Source organism: Panulirus ornatus, chromosome 25, assembly GCF_036320965.1.
Source record: "Panulirus ornatus isolate Po-2019 chromosome 25, ASM3632096v1, whole genome shotgun sequence".
NCBI classification, from domain to species: Eukaryota; Metazoa; Arthropoda; class Malacostraca; order Decapoda; family Palinuridae; genus Panulirus; species Panulirus ornatus.
Genome location: NC_092248.1, coordinates 23,871,358 through 23,894,400, shown reverse-complemented (window position 1 = coordinate 23,894,400; position 23,043 = coordinate 23,871,358). Strand labels below are relative to the sequence as shown.

Here is a 23,043-nt window from a genome sequence, read left to right as displayed (position 1 = left end):
TACCACATCTAATGTGAGGTAATAGAAATGGGGTAAACTGGAAGAAGGTCTCAAAATGATTATCATTTAGCACGAAATAAGCTTCAGGATTCCGCGTGTGAGAAGGACTCGGGGAATCGACATCATCGCCATCTGTCGCCAGAGTTCCACATTAGTAGAGGCGTTAAGGAGACGAGCGTCAGCTGGCAAGTATTAGAATAGATTTCGAGTATACGGGTAAGGAAATAGTAAACAACCTGCCCTCATCTTCCCTAATACCACTAATAGAATATACCTCTCAGGTTTGGACACGACACTAAAATAAACACAAACAGCTAATAGAGAAAGTCCAGAGGAGGTAATGATGATGATACACCAGAAAAATAACAGAGCTGAGCTACAGGTTACGAACCACATAACTGCCCATATTGGAAGAGAGACGAGTGACGGATGACCTGATCACAACCATAGTTTTCAAAGCAGTTTGATGACGTGGACAGTGAACAGTTCATCGAGAGATGGATGGATGTATTAGCCTGAGGAACGAAACTTGAAATTAATTTCAAGAAAGTACACACCTTTTTAAGAGAGACATGAAGTACTTATTGTAGTGGACACTTGGAATAATATTAGGACATGGTTACTTCAGACAGCATGTAGAAATATAAGAAGTGTATAACATGAGAGATAACAAGTTATAGGGCCCTACACACACACACACACACACACAGAAACACAAACACACACACACACACACACACACACACACACACACACAGAAACACACACACACACACACACACACACACACACACAGAAACACACACACACACACACACACACACACACACACACACACACAGAAACACACACACACACACACACACACACACACACACACACACACACACAGAAACACACACACACACACACACACACACACACACACACAGAAACACACACACACACACACACACACACACACAGAAACACACACACACACACACACACACACACACACACACACACGGACTCATACATACACACACACACATACATTTTTTTCGCTTATTGGTGACTGTCCAGTTCTGTGATCATGCTTCACCAAATGTCCAGTTCTGTGATCATGCTTCACCAAATGTCCAGTTCTGTGATCATGCTTCACCAAATGTCCAGTTCTGTGATCATGCTTCACCAAATGTCCAGTTCTGTGATCATGCTTCACCAAATGTTCAGTTCTGTGATCATGCTTCACCAAATGACCAGTTCTGTGATCATGCTTCACCAACAGCAGGAGGTGGGGCAGTGGAAGCTCTCCTTGACGCAGTGTCGTATCCTCGTTGTTCCGTCATCCTTCTGACAGCCGGCTACACATCATCCATCACTAACTTTAAAGTAAGTTATATCAAGTCATTTGTAAAGTTATCTTTCTTATTTTCCATATTCCGTAAACTTATATTTTCGTCAGTGGTTAACCATATACAACACCTTCCCCCTCCCTCACCCGCCAGATGGCTCTGCTCAACACCTTCCCCCTCCCTCACCCGCCAGATGGCTCTGCTCAATACCTTCCCCCTCCCTCACCCGCCAGATGGCTCTGCTCAACACCTTCCCCCTCCCTCACCCGCCAGATGGCTCTGCTCAACACCTTCCTCCTCCCTCACCCGCCAGATGGCTCTGCTCAATAACTTCCCCCTCCCTCACCCGCCAGATGGCTCTGCTCAATACCTTCCCCCTCCCTCACCCGCCAGATGGCTCTGCTCAACACCTTCCCCCTCCCTCACCCGCCAGATGGCTCTGCTCAACACCTTCCTCCTCCCTCACCCGCCAGATGGCTCTGCTCAACACCTTCCCCCTCCCTCACCCGCCAGATGGCTCTGCTCAACACCTTCCCCCTCCCTCACCCGCCAGATGGCTCTGCTCAACACCTTCCCCCTCCCTCACCCGCCAGATGGCTCTGCTCAACACCTTCCCCCTCCCTCACCCGCCAGATGGCTCTGCTCAACACCTTCTCCCTCCCTCACCCGCCAGATGGCTCTGCTGAGGGCACCCGGAGGTGTGGTGGTGTATGAGGCGGCGACGGAAGGCCAGGATGGTAACGTGACTAACGTACAGGTCTCCCAGGATGTCGAAGAGCTTCTGAGGGTATGTGACTCTGACTTTACTGATGTGGGTGAGCTGGTCACTTACACTATTGCTAAGATTAAGTGTTAGGTCATACTTACACTACTAGCTAAGTGAAAATATCTCTTACATAACTGTCGTAGAAAGCGACTAGAGGGGACGGGAGCGGGGGGCCAGAAATCCTCCCCTCCTTGTATTAACTTTCTAAAATGGGAAACAGAAGAAGGAGTCACGCGGGGAGTGCTCATCCTCCTCGAAGGCTCAGAGTGGGGTGCCTAAATGTGTGTGGATGTAACCAAGATGTGAAAAAAGCAGAGATAGGTAGTATGTTTGAGGAAAGGAACCTGGATGTTTTGGCTCTGAGTGAAACGAAGCTCAAGGGTAAAGGGGAAGAGTGGTTTGGGAATGTCTGGGGAGTAAAGTCAGGGGTTAGTGAGAGGACAAGAGCAAGGGAAGGAGTAGCAATACTCCTGAAACAGGAGTTGTGGGAGTATGTGATAGAGTGTAAGAAAGTAAATTCCCGATTAATATGGGTAAAACTGAAAGTTGATGGAGAGAGGTGGGTGATTATTGGTGCATATGCACCTGGGCATGAGAAGAAAGATCAAGAGAGGCAAGTGTTTTGGGAGCAGCTGAATGAGTGTGTTAGTGGTTTTGATGCACGAGACCGGGTTATAGTGATGGGTGATTTGAATGCAAAGGTGAGTAATGTGGCAGTTGAGGGAATAATTGGTATGCATGGGGTGTTCAGTGTTGTAAATGGAAATGGTGAAGAGCTTGTAGATTTATGTGCTGAAAAAGGACTGATGATTGGGAATACCTGGTTTAAAAAGCGAGATATACATAAGTATACTTATGTAAGTAGGAGAGATGGCCAGAGAGCGTTATTGGATTACGTGTTAATTGACAGGCGTGCGAAAGAGAGACTTTTGGATGTTAATGTGCTGAGAGGTGCAACTGGAGGGATGTCTGATCATTATCTTGTGGAGGCTAAGGTGAAGATATGTATGGGTTTTCAGAAAAGAAGAGTGAATGTTGGGGTGAAGAGGGTGGTGAGAGTAAGTGAGCTTGAGAAGGAGACCTGTGTGAGGAAGTACCAGGAGAGACTGAGTACAGAATGGAAAAAGGTGAGAACAATGGAAGCAAGGGGAGTGGGGGAGGAATGGGATGTATTTAGGGAATCAGTGATGGATTGCGCAAAAGATGCTTGTGGCATGAGAAGAGTGGGAGGTGGGTTGATTAGAAAGGGTAGTGAGTGGTGGGATGAAGAAGTAAGAGTATTAGTGAAAGAGAAGAGAGAGGCATTTGGACGATTTTTGCAGGGAAAAAATGCAATTGAGTGGAAGATGTATAAAAGAAAGAGACAGGAGGTCAAGAGAAAGGTGCAAGAGGTGAAAAAAAGGGCAAATGAGAGTTGGGGTGAGAGAGTATCATTAAATTTTAGGGAGAATAAAAAGATGTTCTGGAAGGAGGTAAATAAAGTGCGTAAGACAAGGGAGCAAATGGGAACTTCAGTGAAGGGCGCAAATGGGGAGGTGATAACAAGTAGTGGTGATGTGAGAAGGAGATGGAGTGAGTATTTTGAAGGTTTGTTGAATGTGTTTGATGATAGAGTGGCAGATATAGGGTGTTTTGGTCGAGGTGGTGTGCAAAGTGAGAGGGTTAGGGAAAATGATTTGGTAAACAGAGAAGAGGTAGTGAAAGCTTTGCGGAAGATGAAAGCCGGCAAGGCAGCAGGTTTGGATGGTATTGCAGTGGAATTTATTAAAAAAGGGGTGACTGTATTGTTAACTGGTTGGTAAGGTTATTTAATGTATGTATGACTCATGGTGAGGTGCCTGAGGATTGGCGGAATGCGTGCATAGTGCCATTGTACAAAGGCAAAGGGGATAAGAGTGAGTGCTCAAATTACAGAGGTATAAGTTTGTTGAGTATTCCTGGTAAATTATATGGGAGGGTATTGATTGAGAGGGTGAAGACATGTACAGAGCATCAGATTGGGGAAGAGCAGTGTGGTTTCAGAAGTGGTAGAGGATATGTGGATCAGGTGTTTGCTTTGAAGAATGTATGTGAGAAATACTTAGAAAAGCAAATGGATTTGTCTGTAGCATTTATGGATCTGGAGAAGGCATATGATAGAGTTGATAGAGATGCTCTGTGGAAGGTATTAAGAATATATGGTGTGGGAGGCAAGTTGTTAGAAGCAGTGAAAAGTTTTTATCGAGGATGTAAGGCATGTGTACGTGTAGGAAGAGAGGAAAGTGATTGGTTCTCAGTGAATGTAGGTTTGCGGCAGGGGTGTGTGATGTCTCCATGGTTGTTTAATTTGTTTATGGATGGGGTTGTTAGGGAGGTAAATGCAAGAGTTTTGGAAAGAGGGGCAAGTATGAAGTCTGTTGGGGATGAGAGAGCTTGGGAAGTGAGTCAGTTGTTGTTCGCTGATGATACAGCGCTGGTGGCTGATTCATGTGAGAAACTGCAGAAGCTGGTGACTGAGTTTGGTAAAGTGTGTGGAAGAAGAAAGTTAAGAGTAAATGTGAATAAGAGCAAGGTTATTAGGTACAGTAGGGTTAAGGGTCAAGTCAATTGGGAGGTGAGTTTGAATGGAGAAAAACTGGAGGAAGTGAAGTGTTTTAGATATCTGGGAGTGGATCTGGCAGCGGATGGAACCATGGAAGCGGAAGTGGATCATAGGGTGGGGGAGGGGGCGAAAATTCTGGGGGCCTTGAAGAATGTGTGGAAGTCGAGAACATTATCGCGGAAAGCAAAAATGGGTATGTTTGAAGGAATAGCGGTTCCAACAATGTTGTATGGTTGCGAGGCGTGGGCTATGGATAGAGTTGTGCGCAGGAGGATGGATGTGCTGGAAATGAGATGTTTGAGGACAATGTGTGGTGTGAGGTGGTTTGATCGAGTGAGTAACGTAAGGGTAAGAGAAATGTGTGGAAATAAAAAGAGCGTGGTTGAGAGAGCAGAGGAGGGTGTTTTGAAGTGGTTTGGGCACATGGAGAGAATGAGTGAGGAAAGATTGACCAAGAGGATATATGTGTCGGAGGTGGAGGGAACGAGGAGAAGAGGGAGACCAAATTGGAGGTGGAAAGATGGAGTGAAAAAGATTTTGTGTGATCGGGGCCTGAACATGCAGGAGGGTGAAAGGAGGGCAAGGAATAGAGTGAATTGGAGCGATGTGGTATACCGGGGTTAACGTGCTGGCAGTGGATTGAATCAGGGCATGTGAAGCGTCTGGGGAAAACCATGGAAGGCTGTGTAGGTATGTATATTTGCGTGTGTGGACGTATGTATATACATGTGTATGGGGGGGGGGGGGCATTTCTTTCGTCTGTTTCCTTGCGCTACCTCGCAAACGCGGGAGACAGCGACAAAGTATAAAAAAAAAAAAAAAAAAAATAACTGCTGAGGTTGGAATGCAATTCACACTCCTAATTAACGGATAGCTTTCTCTTCTATTGCTGTTGAGGCAAGTTGGTGTATCACATATTACAGGTAAGACAAGCAGCTTTCCTAGAAATGCAAGGGATGTATTTCCCTCTCACTGTGATAGGAGGTTAGTTCTTGCTTTACACATCAGGCTGAGTGATGAGGCCTTTTTCTACGTCTATTGAGGTAGCGTGAGACAAGAACTGCTAACTACAATCAAATTCTCAACATTTCGAAAGTCGTTTCCGCCAGAAGAAACTGAAGCAGTAACGTCTCACACGGGGTTATGTACACTACCTCCAGAAGGTATCGGTGCATCATCTAGTGTGAACACTTTGAGATCAGCGATGATGGGTAGTGGGATGTGACAGTTGTTCCGGCCGCAGGCTGGTAGCCATGTGATCCTAGTGAGTTGCCAGCGTTGTTGTATGGACATAATGTCTCGTACTCATTCACACATGTTTGTAATTACACAAATAACTTCAGAATGTATACTTCCACGTTATTTCATGATACTAAATACACTACACAACCTGGTCGTCCTCAGGGGTGGGCGTTGCAGCGTGGGCGGACGCATCATTTGGGTGGACACCAACCCGCCCACCTGGCAATATCAAAGACGCCGTTATACCCTTCGTTATGAAGTGTGATGATAGCTCCTCGTGTTCCCTGTGAGGCTTCCATATCGACTGGCAAGTGTAAGGCACTACTGCCTCATGTCGCCAGTGTTTTACACCCAATGCGCTCATACAGTTCATGATCCGTTGTTCGTAGTTCATGACACGTTCACCACGACCGAACCCTCCTTCATTATTGGGCCAAATACAGCATCAAACTGCAACATGTTTATATGAGTTTACTTGAGAAAGACAGACAGCAGGAGGCCTGATTGGCCCACGACTGGGTAGTCTGAAAAGAAAAGGAATTTAACATAAGAGAATGTAACTCCTATCAGCATTTTTTTAGCTATCACGGACTACCCGCTAGTGCACATCAACCTTCTGTTGTCCCCATTACCGCTGTCGTTTATGGAGTTTATATCTGGCGTTTTTCTAAGAGTATACCTGAATATATATTTGTCTAAACGACTTTTCATGGCATTTATAGTCTTAGCATTCATTGCGTCTGACGGTAACTTATTCCAATGCTCAAGACACGTATAGGAAAAGAAGCTTTTTTCTCACGCGTCCTACTACATGTTTTAGCTTTGAGTTTCATTTCATTTGCCTTGGTAACCGTATTATATTGCATTTCGAAAAGATGTTCTTGATTTACTTTCTTAAACTTGTTCACAATTGTGGACACTTGGAATAAGTCGCCGCAAAGTCTACGTTTTTCAAGGGAAAGAAGATCAAATCGTTTTAGCCCCTTAACGTATGCCAGATTTGTAAGGGATGTGATCAATTTTGTCGCTCATCTTTGTACTTGCTCTAATTTTTCCTCGTCTTTTTTATAGTTTTGGGACCAAATATGGACTGCATATTCAAGTTGTGGACTTGCTAAACAATCATAAAGTGTGAGAACTGTTTCTGGTGTCTCGTAATCTATGTTTCTGGTTCTGGCTATGAGACCTATCATTGTTACCTGTTTTACCTGCTGCTTGACACTATTTAGTGTACTTAAGATTGTTGCTAATGACAACTCCAAGGTCCTTTTCTTCATTAACTTTAGTTCGAGAGTTTCCGAAAAGTTTGTAGTCGTAACGTATATTCTTGTCACCAAAGTGCATAACTTTACACTTGTTTACATTGGACTTCATTTGCCATCTGTCTGACCACTCTGCTAGTAAGTTAAGACCACTTTGAATCATTTCGCAATCCCTCTTGTTTGCAGCTCTACCTCCTAGCTTAGTATCTTCAGCAGTTTTGGAGATCTTAGACATGTGACCGAGTTCTAGGTCATTAATACATATCATGAAAAGAATTGGGCCTAGAACCAACCCCTGTGGCACACCACTCGTTACGTCTAGCCAATCTGAGGTTTCGTTGTTTAATACTACACGCTGCTTTCTTCCGGTAAGCCAGTCTCTGATCCATGTACAGAGTTCTTCACCGATTCCGTGTGCTTTGAGTTTATGTAAAAGTCTCTTGTGAGGTACTTTATCGAAAGGCTTTTGGAAATCTAAATATACTACATCAGATGGTACTTCTTCGTCCTAATTGTGATAAAAATCATTAAAGAATTCCAGTAAATTTGTGAAGTAGGATCTCTTGTGGAAACCCTGTCGGTTGTCTGATATAATTTTATTTTCTAGAAACATGACAATTTGATCTCGTATTCATTTTTCCATTATTTCAAGGAACGCTGACGTAAGGCTAATTGGGCGGTAGCTCAAGGCACACTTTTGGTCTTCTTTCTTTGTTGAATATTTTTGTCATGGGGTATATCAGCTGTCTCCTGACTGTGAGCCTCATGTTTACTAGAACGTAGAACGTAATCACCAGCGGTACCACCTGCCTCCTTATACTATGTAGTGGCAGTCATCTGAATGTTAATCGCGTTCCCAAATGGCAACACTTACTATATTGAATACCATTACCGGGGTTTGAAGCTACAATACCAACCCTCCCGACATGTCATAAGTTAAACGTGTAATTCCGGCAGTCTTCGACCACACCCACCGTGTACCGATACTTTCTGAAGCTAGTGTACAATGCTGTCTGACTAAGCAACCGGACGCTATGGTATGACGCCCACTATTTGGTTACTTCCACTCGTCTGCTCGATCGCATTCGACCAAGCTGACGTCCGCTGTAGCTCACCCGTGACTGCCTGCAACCGCGTTGATGTTTTCCTTTAGTAAACTGTAAGACACTTCCTCAGCTTTTCTTCTTTGTCTGCGTATAATATGTGACTCCTCCGATCTGGGGAGATACTCTGCTTGTTCTCCATGCACCAACACTGCGTTGGTCACTCCGTAGTTTCTCACGTCATTTCTCTGGTATCCTGTCCGTGCTTCCACGGTCTGATTATGTATCCTACGTTCTTGCAGTGTAACTACAAAAACATATCAGACAACACGGCAACCTGGATGAGATACGTGGATGATGTGCTTGTCATTCATCCAAGCAGATACGACGCAAGATTCGCTCTACATAGACTCAACACTGAACATGAAAACATACAATGCACAGTAGAAGAAGAAAGTTCTTGAACTCCCTGATGTAGAGTGAGGATGAAACACCAAATACTTTTGTATACTTGAAGCAAACCAAAAGAGATGATTACATACACTTCTTTTCAGCTCACCGTAACAGGATCAAATCAGGGTTGGTGAGGTGTATTTCTTCCTGAGATCTTGAGAATAAGCAGCCCAAAAATTTTTGAAAAAGTTCAAGGAGTTAACGAACACCAGAAATCTTCAACATCCAAGGAAATTGCTGATGACGTTATGCGAGATGGCAAGGAAAAACATGGAGAGAGCAGAGACGAGGAGAATGGAGAGGAAAAAGAAAGAAAAAACATGTATTGATTCCGAAAGCCAGAGGAGCAAGTCCCATGGGATAATTCTCATCGGCGCCTCTGTACATAGCAACAGTATCAGGGACCAGCATAGGAGACGAAATGAAAGACAAAAGACCGAAGTGTGCACGAGAGAGAAGGTAGGTGTACAGAATTCCATGCAGAGGATGCAACATGATATACGTAGGAGAAACAAGTAGAGACGTGGAAACAAGGACATGCCAACACAGGAATGACGTGAGACACGACAAAATGCCCAACTCAATAGCAGAACACGTAGAGCAAGCTAGATATATTCCTAGAAGGAAGGAGGCACTTATTGTCCGAAAAGGATCTGAGGGACAAAGAGGGAAAGCTGTGGAGGTGATCTACATTTGCTAAATGACAACATGAACACATTAAAGAAGAAAAAATTCACGTGAGGTACAGGAGCCGCCAAGCTAGTGGGCGAGAATTGTTCGAAAGCAAACGTGCCGGAGAGAAAGCTGCCCTATCATGGAATGCCGTGCCACAGTGACCTGGAACCTGATCCAACTGCATTGTATATAACCCTGTGTGAGACACTATCCACAGTGACCTGGAACCTGATCCAACTGCATTGTATATAACCCTGTGTGAGACACCACTGTGTCATTGTATATAACCCTGTGTGAGACACTACTGTGTCATTGTATATAACCCTGTGTGAGACACCATTGTGTCATTGTATATAACCCTGTGTGAGACACTACTGTGTCATTGTATATAACCCTGTGTGAGACACTACTGTGTCATTGTATATAACCCTGTGTGAGACACTACTGTGTCATTGTATATAACCCTCTGTGAGACACTACTGTGTCATTGTACATAACCCTGTGTGAGACACTACTGTGTCATTGTATATAACCCTGTGTGAGACACTATTGTGTCATTGTATATAACCCTCTGTGAGACACTACTGTGTCATTGTATATAACCCTGTGTGAGACACCATTGTGTCATTGTATATAACCCTGTGTGAGACACTACTGTGTCATTGTATATAACCCTGTGTGAGACACTACTGTGTCATTGTATATAACCCTGTGTGAGACACTACTGTGTCATTGTATATAACCCTGTGTGAGACACTATTGTGTCATTGTATATAACCCTGTGTGAGACACTATTGTGTCATTGTATATAACCCTGTGTGAGACACTACTGTGTCATTGTATATAACCCTGTGTGAGAGACTACTGTGTCATTGTATATAACCCTGTGTGAGACACTACTGTGTCATTGTATATAACCCTGTGTGAGACACTACTGTGTCATTGTATATAACCCTGTGTGAGACACTATTATGTCATTGTATATAACCCTGTGTGAGACACTACTGTGTCATTGTATATAACCCTGTGTGAGACACTATTGTGTCATTGTATATAACCCTGTGTGAGACACTACTGCGTCATTGTATATAACCCTGTGTGAGACACCACTGTGTCATTGTATATAACCCTGTGTGAGACACCACTGTGTCATTGTATATAACCCTGTGTGAGACACCACTGTGTCATTGTATATAACCCTGTGTGAGACACCACTGTGTCATTGTATATAACCCTGTGTAAGACACTATTGTATCATTGTATATAACTCTGTGTGAGACACTACTGTGTCATTGTATATAACCCTGTGTGAGACACCACTGTGTCATTGTATATAACCCTGTGTAAGACACTACTGTGTCATTGTATATAACCCTGTGTGAGACACTACTGTGTCATTGTATATAACCCTGTGTGAGACACTACTGTGTCATTGTATATAACCCTGTGTGAGACACTACTGTGTCATTGTATATAACCCTGTGTGAGACACTACTGTGTCATTGTATATAACCCTGTGTAAGACACTACTGTGTCATTGTATATAACCCTGTGTGAGACACTACTGTGTCATTGTATATAACCCTGTGTGAGACACTACTGTGTCATTGTATATAACCCTGTGTGAGACACTACTGTGTCATTGTATATAACCCTGTGTGAGACACTACTGTGTCATTGTATATAACCCTGTGTGAGACACTACTGTGTCATTGTATATAACCCTGTGTGAGACACTACTGTGTCATTGTATATAACCCTGTGTGAGACACTACTGTGTCATTGTATATAACCCTGTGTAAGACACTACTGTGTCATTGTATATAACCCTGTGTGAGACGAGACACTATTGTGTCATTGTATATAACCCTGTGTGAGACACTACTGTGTCATTGTATATAACCCTGTGTAAGACACTATTGTATCATTGTATATAACTCTGTGTGAGACACCACTGTGTCATTGTATATAACCCTGTGTGAGACACTACTGTGTCATTGTATATAACCCTGTGTAAGACACTATTGTATCATTGTATATAACTCTGTGTGAGACACTACTGTGTCATTGTATATAACCCTGTGTGAGACACCACTGTGTCATTGTATATAACCCTGTGTAAGACACTACTGTGTCATTGTATATAACCCTGTGTGAGACACTATTATGTCATTGTATATAACCCTGTGTGAGACACTACTGTGTCATTGTATATAACCCTGTGTGAGACACTACTGTGTCATTGTATATAACCCTGTGTGAGACACCACTGTGTCATTGTATATAACCCTGTGTGAGACACCACTGTGTCATTGTATATAACCCTGTGTGAGACACTACTGCGTCATTGTATATAACCCTGTGTGAGACACCACTGTGTCATTGTATATAACCCTATGTGAGACACTACTGTGTCATTGTATATAACCCTGTGTAAGACACTACTGTGTCATTGTATATAACCCTGTGTGAGACACTACTGTGTCATTGTATATAACCCTGTGTGAGACACCACTGTGTCATTGTATATAACCCTGTGTGAGACACTACTGTGTCATTGTATATAACCCTGTGTGAGACACTACTGTGTCATTGTATATAACCCTGTGTGAGACACTACTGTGTCATTGTATATAACCCTGTGTGAGACACTACTGTGTCATTGTATATAACCCTGTGTGAGACACTACTGTGTCATTGTATATAACCCTGTGTGAGACACTATTATGTCATTGTATATAACCCTGTGTGAGACACTACTGTGTCATTGTATATAACCCTGTGTGAGACACTACTGCGTCATTGTATATAACCCTGTGTGAGACACCACTGTGTCATTGTATATAACCCTATGTGAGACACTACTGTGTCATTGTATATAACCCTGTGTAAGACACTACTGTGTCATATGCTGAGGAAGAAAACTGAAACATTGAAAAGATACAGGTCAAGTCATTCACTTAAACTATGTCGGTGATAATTTCAAAAAAGTATCTATCTTTCAGCAAATCCTTCATTGTTACGAAGATTTCTAGACAGGTCAGATTATCCTATATTTCTACTGAGAGAAGTAAGTTTAACCACAGCCGAACCGAGCAGATCGCTCTAACATCCTACTTACCACATTCCTGTGCAGGTGCGGCGGTTTGTGTGGTGCGTGACGGTAGTGGTGATGAGCGACAACCCAGCTTTCCTCGCCTCCTTCACCAAGTGGGCCTTCCAAGGTGGTCTCATGGTTAGATCGGCGAAGCTCCTGGTCGTTACCCGTCTGCCTCTCCCAGAGCTACAGCACCTTCAAGGATCTCTCTCCATGATGAACGCCATGATCCTCACTGTAGACGACACCACAGAATCAGAACGGTAGATACTACAAACTACAAAACGTAAACACTTAAATCATTGAACAACTTTTCATACTGCTGCTGCTGCTGACATCACAAGGAACACGACATAAGTTATGTGTTTAAGAGGAAACATCAACAGCAACTGTCCTTACCTGCAGGTGTGGTATCTTTATGTACCTGCCATACGGCGCAGGAGGATCCCGGCCACTCCACGTTGCCTCCTGGACCCCCCAACAGGGCCTCACTCTCACCACTCACCTTCTGCTCTTCCATGATAAGTTCTCAAAGTAAGTCTGGCTGGTACGTGAGTTTTCCAGGACTGGTTTATTCTGTATAACTACTAAGACATAGGAATTTGATTATAAAACAACATAGATTCTCATATAATAGATTACATTAAAACACTTTAACAAAATGTAGGATATATAGAGACGATTTACCGATGATAAGCAACTCAATAATTGCAAAGAAAAGTCTATATATATATTTATTATTTTTATTATTATACTTTGTCGCTGTCTCCCGCGTTTGCGAGGTAGCGCAAGGAAACAGACGAAAGAAATGGCCCAACCCCCCCCCCCCATACACATGTATATACATACGTCCACACACGCAAATATACATACCTACACAGCTTTCCATGGTTTACCCCAGACGCTTCACATGCCCTGCTTCAATCCACTGACAGCACGTCAACCCCGGTATACCACATCGCTCCAATTCACTCTATTTCTTGCCCTACTTTCACCCTCCTGCATGTTCAGGCCCCGATCCCACAAAATCTTTTTCACTCCATCTTTCCACCTCCAATTTGGTCTCCCTCTTCTCCTTGTTCCCTCCACCTCCGACACATATATCCTCTTGGTCAATCTTTCCCCACTCATCCTCTCCATGTGCCCAAACCACTTCAAAACACCCTCTTCTGCTCTCTCAACCACGCTCTTTTTATTTCCACACATCTCTCTTACCCTTACGTTACTCACTCGATCAAACTACCTCACACCACACATTGTCCTCAAAAATCTCATTTCCAGCACATCCATCCTCCTGCGCACAATTCTATCCATAGCCCACGCCTCGCAACCATACAACATTGTTGGAACCACTATTCCTTCAAACATACCCATTTTTGCTTTCCGAGATAATGTTTTCGACTTCCACACATTCTTCAAGGCTCCCAAAATTTTCGCCCCCTCCCCCACCCTATGATCCACTTCCGCTTCCATGGTTCCATCCGCTGCCAGATCCACTCCCAGATATCTAAAACACTTCACTTCCTCCAGTTTTTCTCCATTCAAACTCACCTCCCAATTGACTTGACCCTTAACCCTACTGTACCTAATAACCTTGCTCTTATTCACATTTACTCTTAACTTTCTTCTTCCACACACTTTTCCAAACTCAGTCACCAGCTTCTGCAGTTTCTCACATGAATCAGCCACCAGCGCTGTATCATCAGCGAATAACAACTGACTCACTTCCCAAGCTCTCTCATCCCCAACAGACTTCATACTTGCCCCTCTTTCCAAAACTCTTGCATTTCCCTCCCTAACAACCCCATCCATAAACAAATTAAACAACCATGGAGACATCACACACCCCTGCCGCAAACCTACATTCACTGAGAACCAATCGCTTTCCTCTCTTCCTACACGTACAGATGCCTTACATCCTCGATAAAAACTTTTCACTGCTTCTAACAACTTGCCTCCCACACCATATATTCTTAATACCTTCCACAGAGCATCTTTATCAACTCTATCATATGCCTTCTCCAGATCCATAAATGCCACATACAAATCCATTTGCTTTTCTAAGTATTTCTCACATACATTCTTCAAATCAAACACCTGATCCACACATCCTCTACCACTTCTGAAACCACACTGCTCTTCCCCAATCTGATGCTCTGTACATGCCTTCACCCTCTCAATCAATACCCTCCCATATAATTTACCAGGAATACTCAACAAACTTTTCCCTCTGTAATTTGAGCACTCACTCTTATCCCCTTTGCCTTTGTACAATGGCACTATGCACGCATTCCGCCAATCCTCAGGCACCTCACCATGAGTCATACATACATTAAATAACCTTACCAACCAGTCAACAATACAGTCACCCCCTTTTTTAATAAATTCCACTGCAATACCATCCAAACCCGCTGCCTTGCCGGCTTTCATCTTCCGCAAAGCTTTCACTACCTCTTCTCTGTTTATCAAATCATTTTCCCTAACCCTCTCACTTTGCACACCACCTCGACCAAAACACCCTATATCTGGTTTGTTGAATGTGTTTGATGATAGAGTGGCAGATATATATATATATATATATATATATATATATATATATATATATATATATATATATATATATATATATATATATATATATATATATATATATATATATATATATATATATATATATATATATATACATATGTATGTATATATATATATATATATATATATATATATTTATATATATATATATACATATATATATATATATATATATATATATATATATATATATATATATATATATATATATATATATATATATATACATTTCCTTGCGCTACCTCGCAAACGCGGGAGACGGCGAAAAAACAAAAAAAAAGAAAAATATATACATATATATATATATATATATATATATATATATATATATATATATATATATATATATATATATATATATGCTTTCTCGCTGTCTCCCGCGTTAGCGAGGTAGCGCAAGGAAACAGACGAAAGAATGGCCCAACTCGCCCACATACACATGTATATACATACACGCCCACACGCAAATATACATACCTATACATCTCAATGTACACATATATATACACACACAGACATATACATATATACGCATGTACATAATTCATACTGTCTGCCTTTATTTGTTCCCATCGCCACCTTGCCACACATGAAATAACAACCCCCTCCCCCCTCATGTGTGCGAGGTAGCGCTAGGAAAGACACCAAAGGCCCCATCCGTTCACACTCAGTCTCTAGCTGTCATGAAATAATGCACCGAAACCACAGCTCCCTTTCCACATCCAGGCGCCACACACTTTCCATGGTTTACCCCAGACGCTTCACATGCCCTGGTTCAATCCATTGACAGCACGTCGACCCCGGTATACCACATCGTTCCAATTCACTCTATTCCTTGAATGCCTTTCACCCTCCTGCATGTTCAGTCCCCGATCACTCAAAATCTTTTTCACTCCATCTTTCCACCACCAATTTGGTCTCCCACTTCTCCTCGTTCCCTCCACCTCTTACACATATATCCTCTTGGTCAATCTTTCCCCACTCATTCTCTCCATGTGACCAAACCATATCCATGGGGATAGGGGAGAAAGAAAACTTCCCACGCATTCCTCACGTGTCGTAGAAGGCGACTAAAGGGGACGGGAGCGGGGTGCCAGAAACCCTCCCCTCCTTGTATTTTAACTTTCTAAATGGGGAAACAGAAGATATATACATATATATATATATATATATATATATATATATATATATATATATATATATATATATATATATATATGAATATATATATATATATATATATATATATATATATATATATATATATATATGAAAAAGATAAAAGCAATAATCATTGTGTATGTCCTCTGGTCTGAACTCACGCAGCGCACCTCTTCAGTTCTCCGCCTTTTATATCCACTCGTTCATTCCCTTCCTGATTGCTCTTTCAATTTTTGTTACTAACGTTGGACGCTCCGGTCGCGAACAAAAGTCGATATCAAGGCTTGGCTTTAGCGAAGTATAAAGAGGTTAACAAAAGGGGAAAAAGAACAGACAAGAGAAAGTATTTACGAATTTTGGAGGAAGTGAAAAACCTGTATTCTAAAATGTCCCGGGTCATGGTTATTGGGAAAGACATGAGAAAGAAGAGAGTTCCAAAGCCACACAGTAATCATGTAACGCAGCAGCTTGCCGAGTATTGCGTGGTCTAGTTAATGGTGGGGGCAAACAAGCAGCCAGCTCTCGGGAGCAAAACCAAAGAAATACCTATAGACGATGGAGGTGAACCAGCATACCGGAGCTGGGCAAGCAAGTCAAGTTTTGAAGTTAACCTGGGACAGTTTATAAGTCGTACTGCTTTCTACTCAAATCTGTCAAGTAAGGATACAGAGGTAGAATCACCCCACATATGAGGGCAATGGTCCATACAAGGCATAAAAGTCAACTGTTCAAAGGAAAGAAATTTCAACGTGTAAACAAGGTTTCCAGTTTCTTAGAGGCAGACTTAGCTCTTTTTGTAATGTGGAGTTTCCAAAAAAGAGTGGATGTTACAGTAATACAAAGTATGTTTAGTGAGTCAAGAGGTGGAATTGCAGAAACGTCAAAGGAGATAAGAAAATTGCCAGGAGGTTTTGATAGAGTGATGGGTAGAAAGTGGGTCTTACAGGCATTAAACGTAGCCAGATATCATTTAGCGACTGAGACACTCTGCCCATATCTGAGTTTATTGGAGAATTTGTATCGAGACGAGATGCAGATCGAGAGAAAAAGGAAATGGAGCACTTAGTCAACAGCGTTGGAGTACAAATGGTTAAACGTGGAAGGAAGTAAATCATTGACAAAAAGAAGAAAAGGTGTAGGAGACAGGACAGACCCTTGAGGGGCACCACAGTTGATAAAGAAAGGGGGAGAGGCTGATCCATCATCAGCCACGGAGATAGATCGGCCTGAGAGGAAGCTATATATGAAGGAGCAAAGTAAGAGAGGGAAGCCAAGAGAAGGGAGCTTAGAGATGAGACCCCCGATGCCAGACCTAGTCAAATTCTTTGGATATGTCAAGGGCAACTACATAAGATTTCCCAAATCTCTCAGGGATGATGACCAGACATTAGTAAGATGGGAAAGAATATCACCAGTTGATCTCGCTTTGTGGATGGTATACCAGTGATCAGAGAGGAGACTGTGAATTTCAGGATGTCTGAGGATATGGGAGTTGAGGAGGGATTCAAAGACTTATGAAATGGTAGATGTCAAAGCAACATGACGATAGTTAGAGGGGTCAGAACGATCACCCTTCTTAGGGATGGGATGTGCGAACACATGCTTCCAAGAAGGAAAAATTTTGGATTTTAAAAAGAAATGGAACAGACGAGCAAGTACCGGTGCAAGTTCAGAGGCACACACTTTCAGTACATGGGAATGGATGCCATCGGGACCATAATCCTTGCTTGTTTCCAGAGAAAGAAGCCTTTTTCGGACAGTTCGAAATAGTTTGCGGGATGAGGCATACGCTTATTAAGAGGAGCACCAGGGGATGAAAGAAAGTTCGAGTCATCCAATGTAGACGGAACCAATGAGAGTTGCTTTTCATGGAAGAGACAGCTACGGTATCTAAAGAACAGAAAATTGAAGGAAAAGTAGAGCGACAGAAATTGTTAGCGATGCCCTTAGCTAAGACCAGAAAGACCTATCACTGGATACGAAGGAAAGGTTATCACACGTCATTGGAATAAAAGAACACTTTGCCTCACGGATAACTTACTTGCAATGTTTATGGTCAGAGTAAATGCTGAATGAGATTCGGAGGAAGGAGAGTTTTTCCAAACCCGATAAGCCTGATCCCTTACCTGAACGGCCTGAGAACTGGAACGTTGAACCATGGAGTGGATGAGGAGGCCGTCTTGGAGGAAGAGGGATACATACTTCCATTCCCGCAAGGAAATTTAAAAAAGAATTTGAGGTATTGTGGTTAGCTTTGTTGAGGTATCAATACTTACGCTTAGAAGAGCTGATGGAAGGGCAGGTGCTGTTGAAATAGATACATTTATGAAAGTGTGATCAGATAAACCAATTAGGATCAAGATTGAGTAGTTACAGCGGGACTGACTAGAGGTGAAAAACAGATTCAGAGTATTGGGAGACTGACCACAGAGGGCAGGAACATGAGCAGGGTGGAAGATAACTTGCTCTAGATAATTGAGAATGGAGAACGCGAGGGCTTCAATCCTCACCATCTGTATGGGAGGAATTCGATCATTCTTTATGGTAAATGTAAAAATTCCCGAGATAGAGGATCTCGGTTTACGAGTGAAGAGGATGTCAGTCTCATGGCAGGAGTTCATATTGTCGAAGAAGAATATGAAATGTGTAGAATTAGGAGAGCAATAAGCGAAACAGAGGAAAGAAAACTGCGGTAGTGAGGACAAAGACCTTGCGCCACGTAACATAAAGTTTGGGGAGTCACGGTCTTTGAGGTGTGTAGCAGAGGTGTTGATGTTGGAATATGGACAAGCACCACGTTTAAAAGGGAATGTGTCTACGTGATATCATATTTGTAACTACTATTTTTACAATGTGGTGAGGGAGTTCTACGCTCGTAGGGTCTCATCTCTTGAACACACTCGATATACCATACATTAATGATAAAAACTTTTGCATGATGTACACATTCCTGGTACCATAACTTGATTTATTTCTTTCATCCACTAATCATTTATCATAATGTGTATATATATATATATATGTATATATATATATATATATATATATATATATATATATATATATATATATATATATATATATATATATATATATATATATATATATATATATATATATATATATATATATATATATACATATATATATATATATATATATATATATATATATATATATATATATATATATATATATATATATATATATATATGTATACATATATATACATTCCTGAGTCCACGGGGAAAATGAAATTGTGATCCTTTCCAATATATATAAATATATATATATATATATATATATATATATATATATATATATATATATTATATATATATATATATATATATATATATATATATATATATATATATATATATATCAACCCACCTCCCACTCTTCTCATGCCACAAGCATCTTTTGCGCAATCCATCACTGATTCCCTAAATACATCCCATTCCTCCCCCACTCCCCTTACTTCCATTGTTCTCACCTTTTTCCATTCTGTACTCAGTCTCTCCTGGTACTTCCTCACACAGGTCTCCTTCTCAAGCTCACTTACTCTCACCACCCTCTTCACCCCAACATTCACTCTTCTTTTCTGAAAACCCATACAAATCTTCACCTAAGCCTCCACAAGATAATGATCAGACATCCCTCCAGTTGCACCTCTCAGCACATTAACATCCAAAAGTCTCTCTTTCGCACGCCTGTCAATTAACACGTAATCCAATAACGCTCTCTGGCCATCTCTCCTACTTACATAAGTATACTTATGTATATCTCGCTTTTTAAACCAGGTATTCCCAATCATCAGTCCTTTTTCAGCACATAAATCTACAAGCTCTTCACCATTTCCATTTACAACACTGAACACCCCATGTATACCAATTATTCCCTCAACTGCCACATTACTCACCTTTGCATTCAAATCATCCATCACTATGACCCGGTCTCGTGCATCAAAACCACTAACACACTCATTCAGCTGCTCCCAAAACACTTGCCTCTCATGATCTTTCTTCTCATGCCCAGGTGCATATGCACCAATAATCACCCACCTCTCTCCATCAACTTTCAGTTTTACCCATATTAATCGAGAATTTACTTTCTTACACTCTATCACATACTCCCACAACTCCTGTTTCAGGAGTATTGCTACTCCTTCCCTTGCTCTTGTCCTCTCACTAACCCCTGACTTTACTCCCCAGACATTCCCAAACCACTCTTCCCCTTTACCCTTGAGCTTCGTTTCACTCAGAGCCAAAACATCCAGGTTCCTTTCCTCAAACATACTACCTATCTCTCCTTTTTTCACATCTTGGTTACATCCACACACATTTAGGCACCCCACTCTGAGCCTTCGAGGAGGATGAGCACTCCCCGCGCGACTCCTTCTTCTGTTTCCCATTTTAGAAAGCTAATACAAGGAGGGGAGGATTTCTGGCCCCCCGCTCCCGTCCCCTCTAGTCGCTTTCTACGACAAGCGAGGAATACGTGGGTAGTACTCTTTCACCCCCATCCCCAGGGATAATATACATATATATATACATATACACACACACACACATACACATACATACGCACATATACACACACACACACATACATATATATACATATGAGAAATGTAAGAAACAATTTAGAAAACTGAAACTTCTAGCTTGAAATGAATGAAAAAAAAGAATGTCACATAATGGTTCAACCTCTGGCTATGGAAAAAAGGAAATGTATAATTTATTTACACAAACGTCAATAGCAGTTCTCATCAATTTAACCACTGATTAGAAAGGGTAGTGAGTGGTGGGATGAAGAAGTAAGAGTATTAGTGAAAGAGAAGAGAGAGGCATTTGGGCGATTTTTGCAGGGATAAAATGCAATTGAGTGGGAGATGTATAAAAGAAAGAGACAGGAGGTCAAGAGAAAGGTGCAAGAGGTGAAAAAAAGGGCAAATGAGAGTTGGGGTGAGAGAGTATCATTAAATTTTAGGGAGAATAAAAAGATGTTCTGGAAGGAGGTAAATAAAGTGCGTAAGACAAGGGAGCAAATGGGAACTTCGGTGAAGGGCGCAAGTGGGGAGGTGATAACAAGTAGTGGTGATGTGAGAAGGAGATGGAGTGAGTATTTTGAAGGTTTGTTGAATGTGTTTGATGATAGAGTGGCAGATATAGGGTGTTTTGGTCGAGGTGGTGTGCAAAGTGAGAGGGTTAGGGAAAATGATTTGGTAAACAGAGAAGAGGTAGTGAAAGCTTTGCGGAAGATGAAAGCCGGCAAGGCAGCAGGTTTGGATGGTATTGCAGTGGAATTTATTAAAAAAGGGGGTGACTGTATTGTTGACTGGTTGGTAAGGTTATTTAATGTATGTATGACTCATGGTGAGGTGCCTGAGGATTGGCGGAATGCGTGCATAGTGCCATTGTACAAAGGCAAAGGGGATAAGAGTGAGTGCTCAAATTACAGAGGTATAAGTTTGTTGAGTATTCCTGGTAAATTATATGGGAGAGTATTGATTGAGAGGGTGAAGGCATGTACAGAGCATCAGATTGGGGAAGAGCAGTGTGGTTTCAGAAGTGGTAGAGGATGTGTGGATCAGGTGTTTCCTTTGAAGAATGTATGTGAGAAATACTTAGAAAAGCAAATGAATTTGTATGTAGCATTTATGGATCTGGAGAAGGCATACGATAGAGTTGATAGAGATGCTCTGTGGAAGGTATTAAGAATATATGGTGTGGGAGGAAAGTTGTTAGAAGCAGTGAAAAGTTTTTATCGAGGATGTAAGGCATGTGTACGTGTAGGAAGAGAGGAAAGTGATTGGTTCTCAGTGAATGTAGGTTTGCGGCAGGGGTGTGTGATGTCTCCATGGTTGTTTAATTTGTTTATGGATGGGGTTGTTAGGGAGGTGAATGCAAGAGTTTTGGAAAGAGGGGCAAGTATGAAGTCTGTTGGGGATGAGAGAGCTTGGGAAGTGAGTCAGTTGTTGTTCGCTGATGATACAGCGCTGGTGGCTGATTCATGTGAGAAACTGCAGAAGCTGGTGACTGAGTTTGGAAAAGTGTGTGGAAGAAGAAAGTTAAGAGTAAATGTGAATAAGAGCAAGGTTATTAGGTACAGTAGGGTTGAGGGTCAAGTCAATTGGGAGGTGAGTTTGAATGGAGAAAAACTGGAGGAAGTAAAGTGTTTTAGATATTTGGGAGTGGATCTGGCAGCGGATGGAACCATGGAAGCGGAAGTGGATCATAGGGTGGGGGAGGGGGCGAAAATTCTGGGAGCCTTGAAGAATGTGTGGAAGTCGAGAACATTATCTCGGAAAGCAAAAATGGGTATGTTTGAAGGAATAGTGGTTCCAACAATGTTATATGGTTGCGAGGCGTGGGCTATGGATAGAGTGGTGCGCAGGAGGATGGATGTGCTGGAAATGAGATGTTTGAGGACAATGTGTGGTGTGAGGTGGTTTGATCGAGTGAGTAACGTAAGGGTAAGAGAGATGTGTGGAAATAAAAAGAGCGTGGTTGAGAGAGCAGAAGAGGGTGTTTTGAAGTGGTTTGGGCACATGGAGAGGATGAGTGAGGAAAGATTGACCAAGAGGATATATGTGTCGGAGGTGGAGGGAACAAGGAGAAGAGGGAGACCAAATTGGAGGTGGAAAGATGGAGTGAAAAAGATTTTGTGTGATCGGGGCCTGAACATGCAGGAGGGTGAAAGGAGGGCAAGGAATAGAGTGAATTGGAGCGATGTGGTATACCGGGGTCGACGTGCTGTCAGTGGATTGAATCAAGGCATGTGAAGCGTCTGGGGTAAACCATGGAAAGCTGTGTAGGTATGTGTATTTGC

General features: G+C 42.1%; 1 protein-coding gene across 1 annotated transcript in view; it reads left to right on the top strand.

Moving 5' to 3' along the window:
- Nucleotides 1–23,043, top strand: part of LOC139757337 (uncharacterized) — a 66,556-nt gene that overhangs the window by 1,061 nt on the left and 42,452 nt on the right. Inside the window, exons 2-5 of the mRNA XM_071677760.1 lie at nt 1,096–1,374; nt 2,011–2,124; nt 12,496–12,719; nt 12,862–12,990. Coding sequence (XP_071533861.1) covers nt 1,096–1,374; nt 2,011–2,124; nt 12,496–12,719; nt 12,862–12,990 — 746 coding nt within the window. The remainder of the gene's footprint in view (nt 1–1,095; nt 1,375–2,010; nt 2,125–12,495; nt 12,720–12,861; nt 12,991–23,043) is intronic.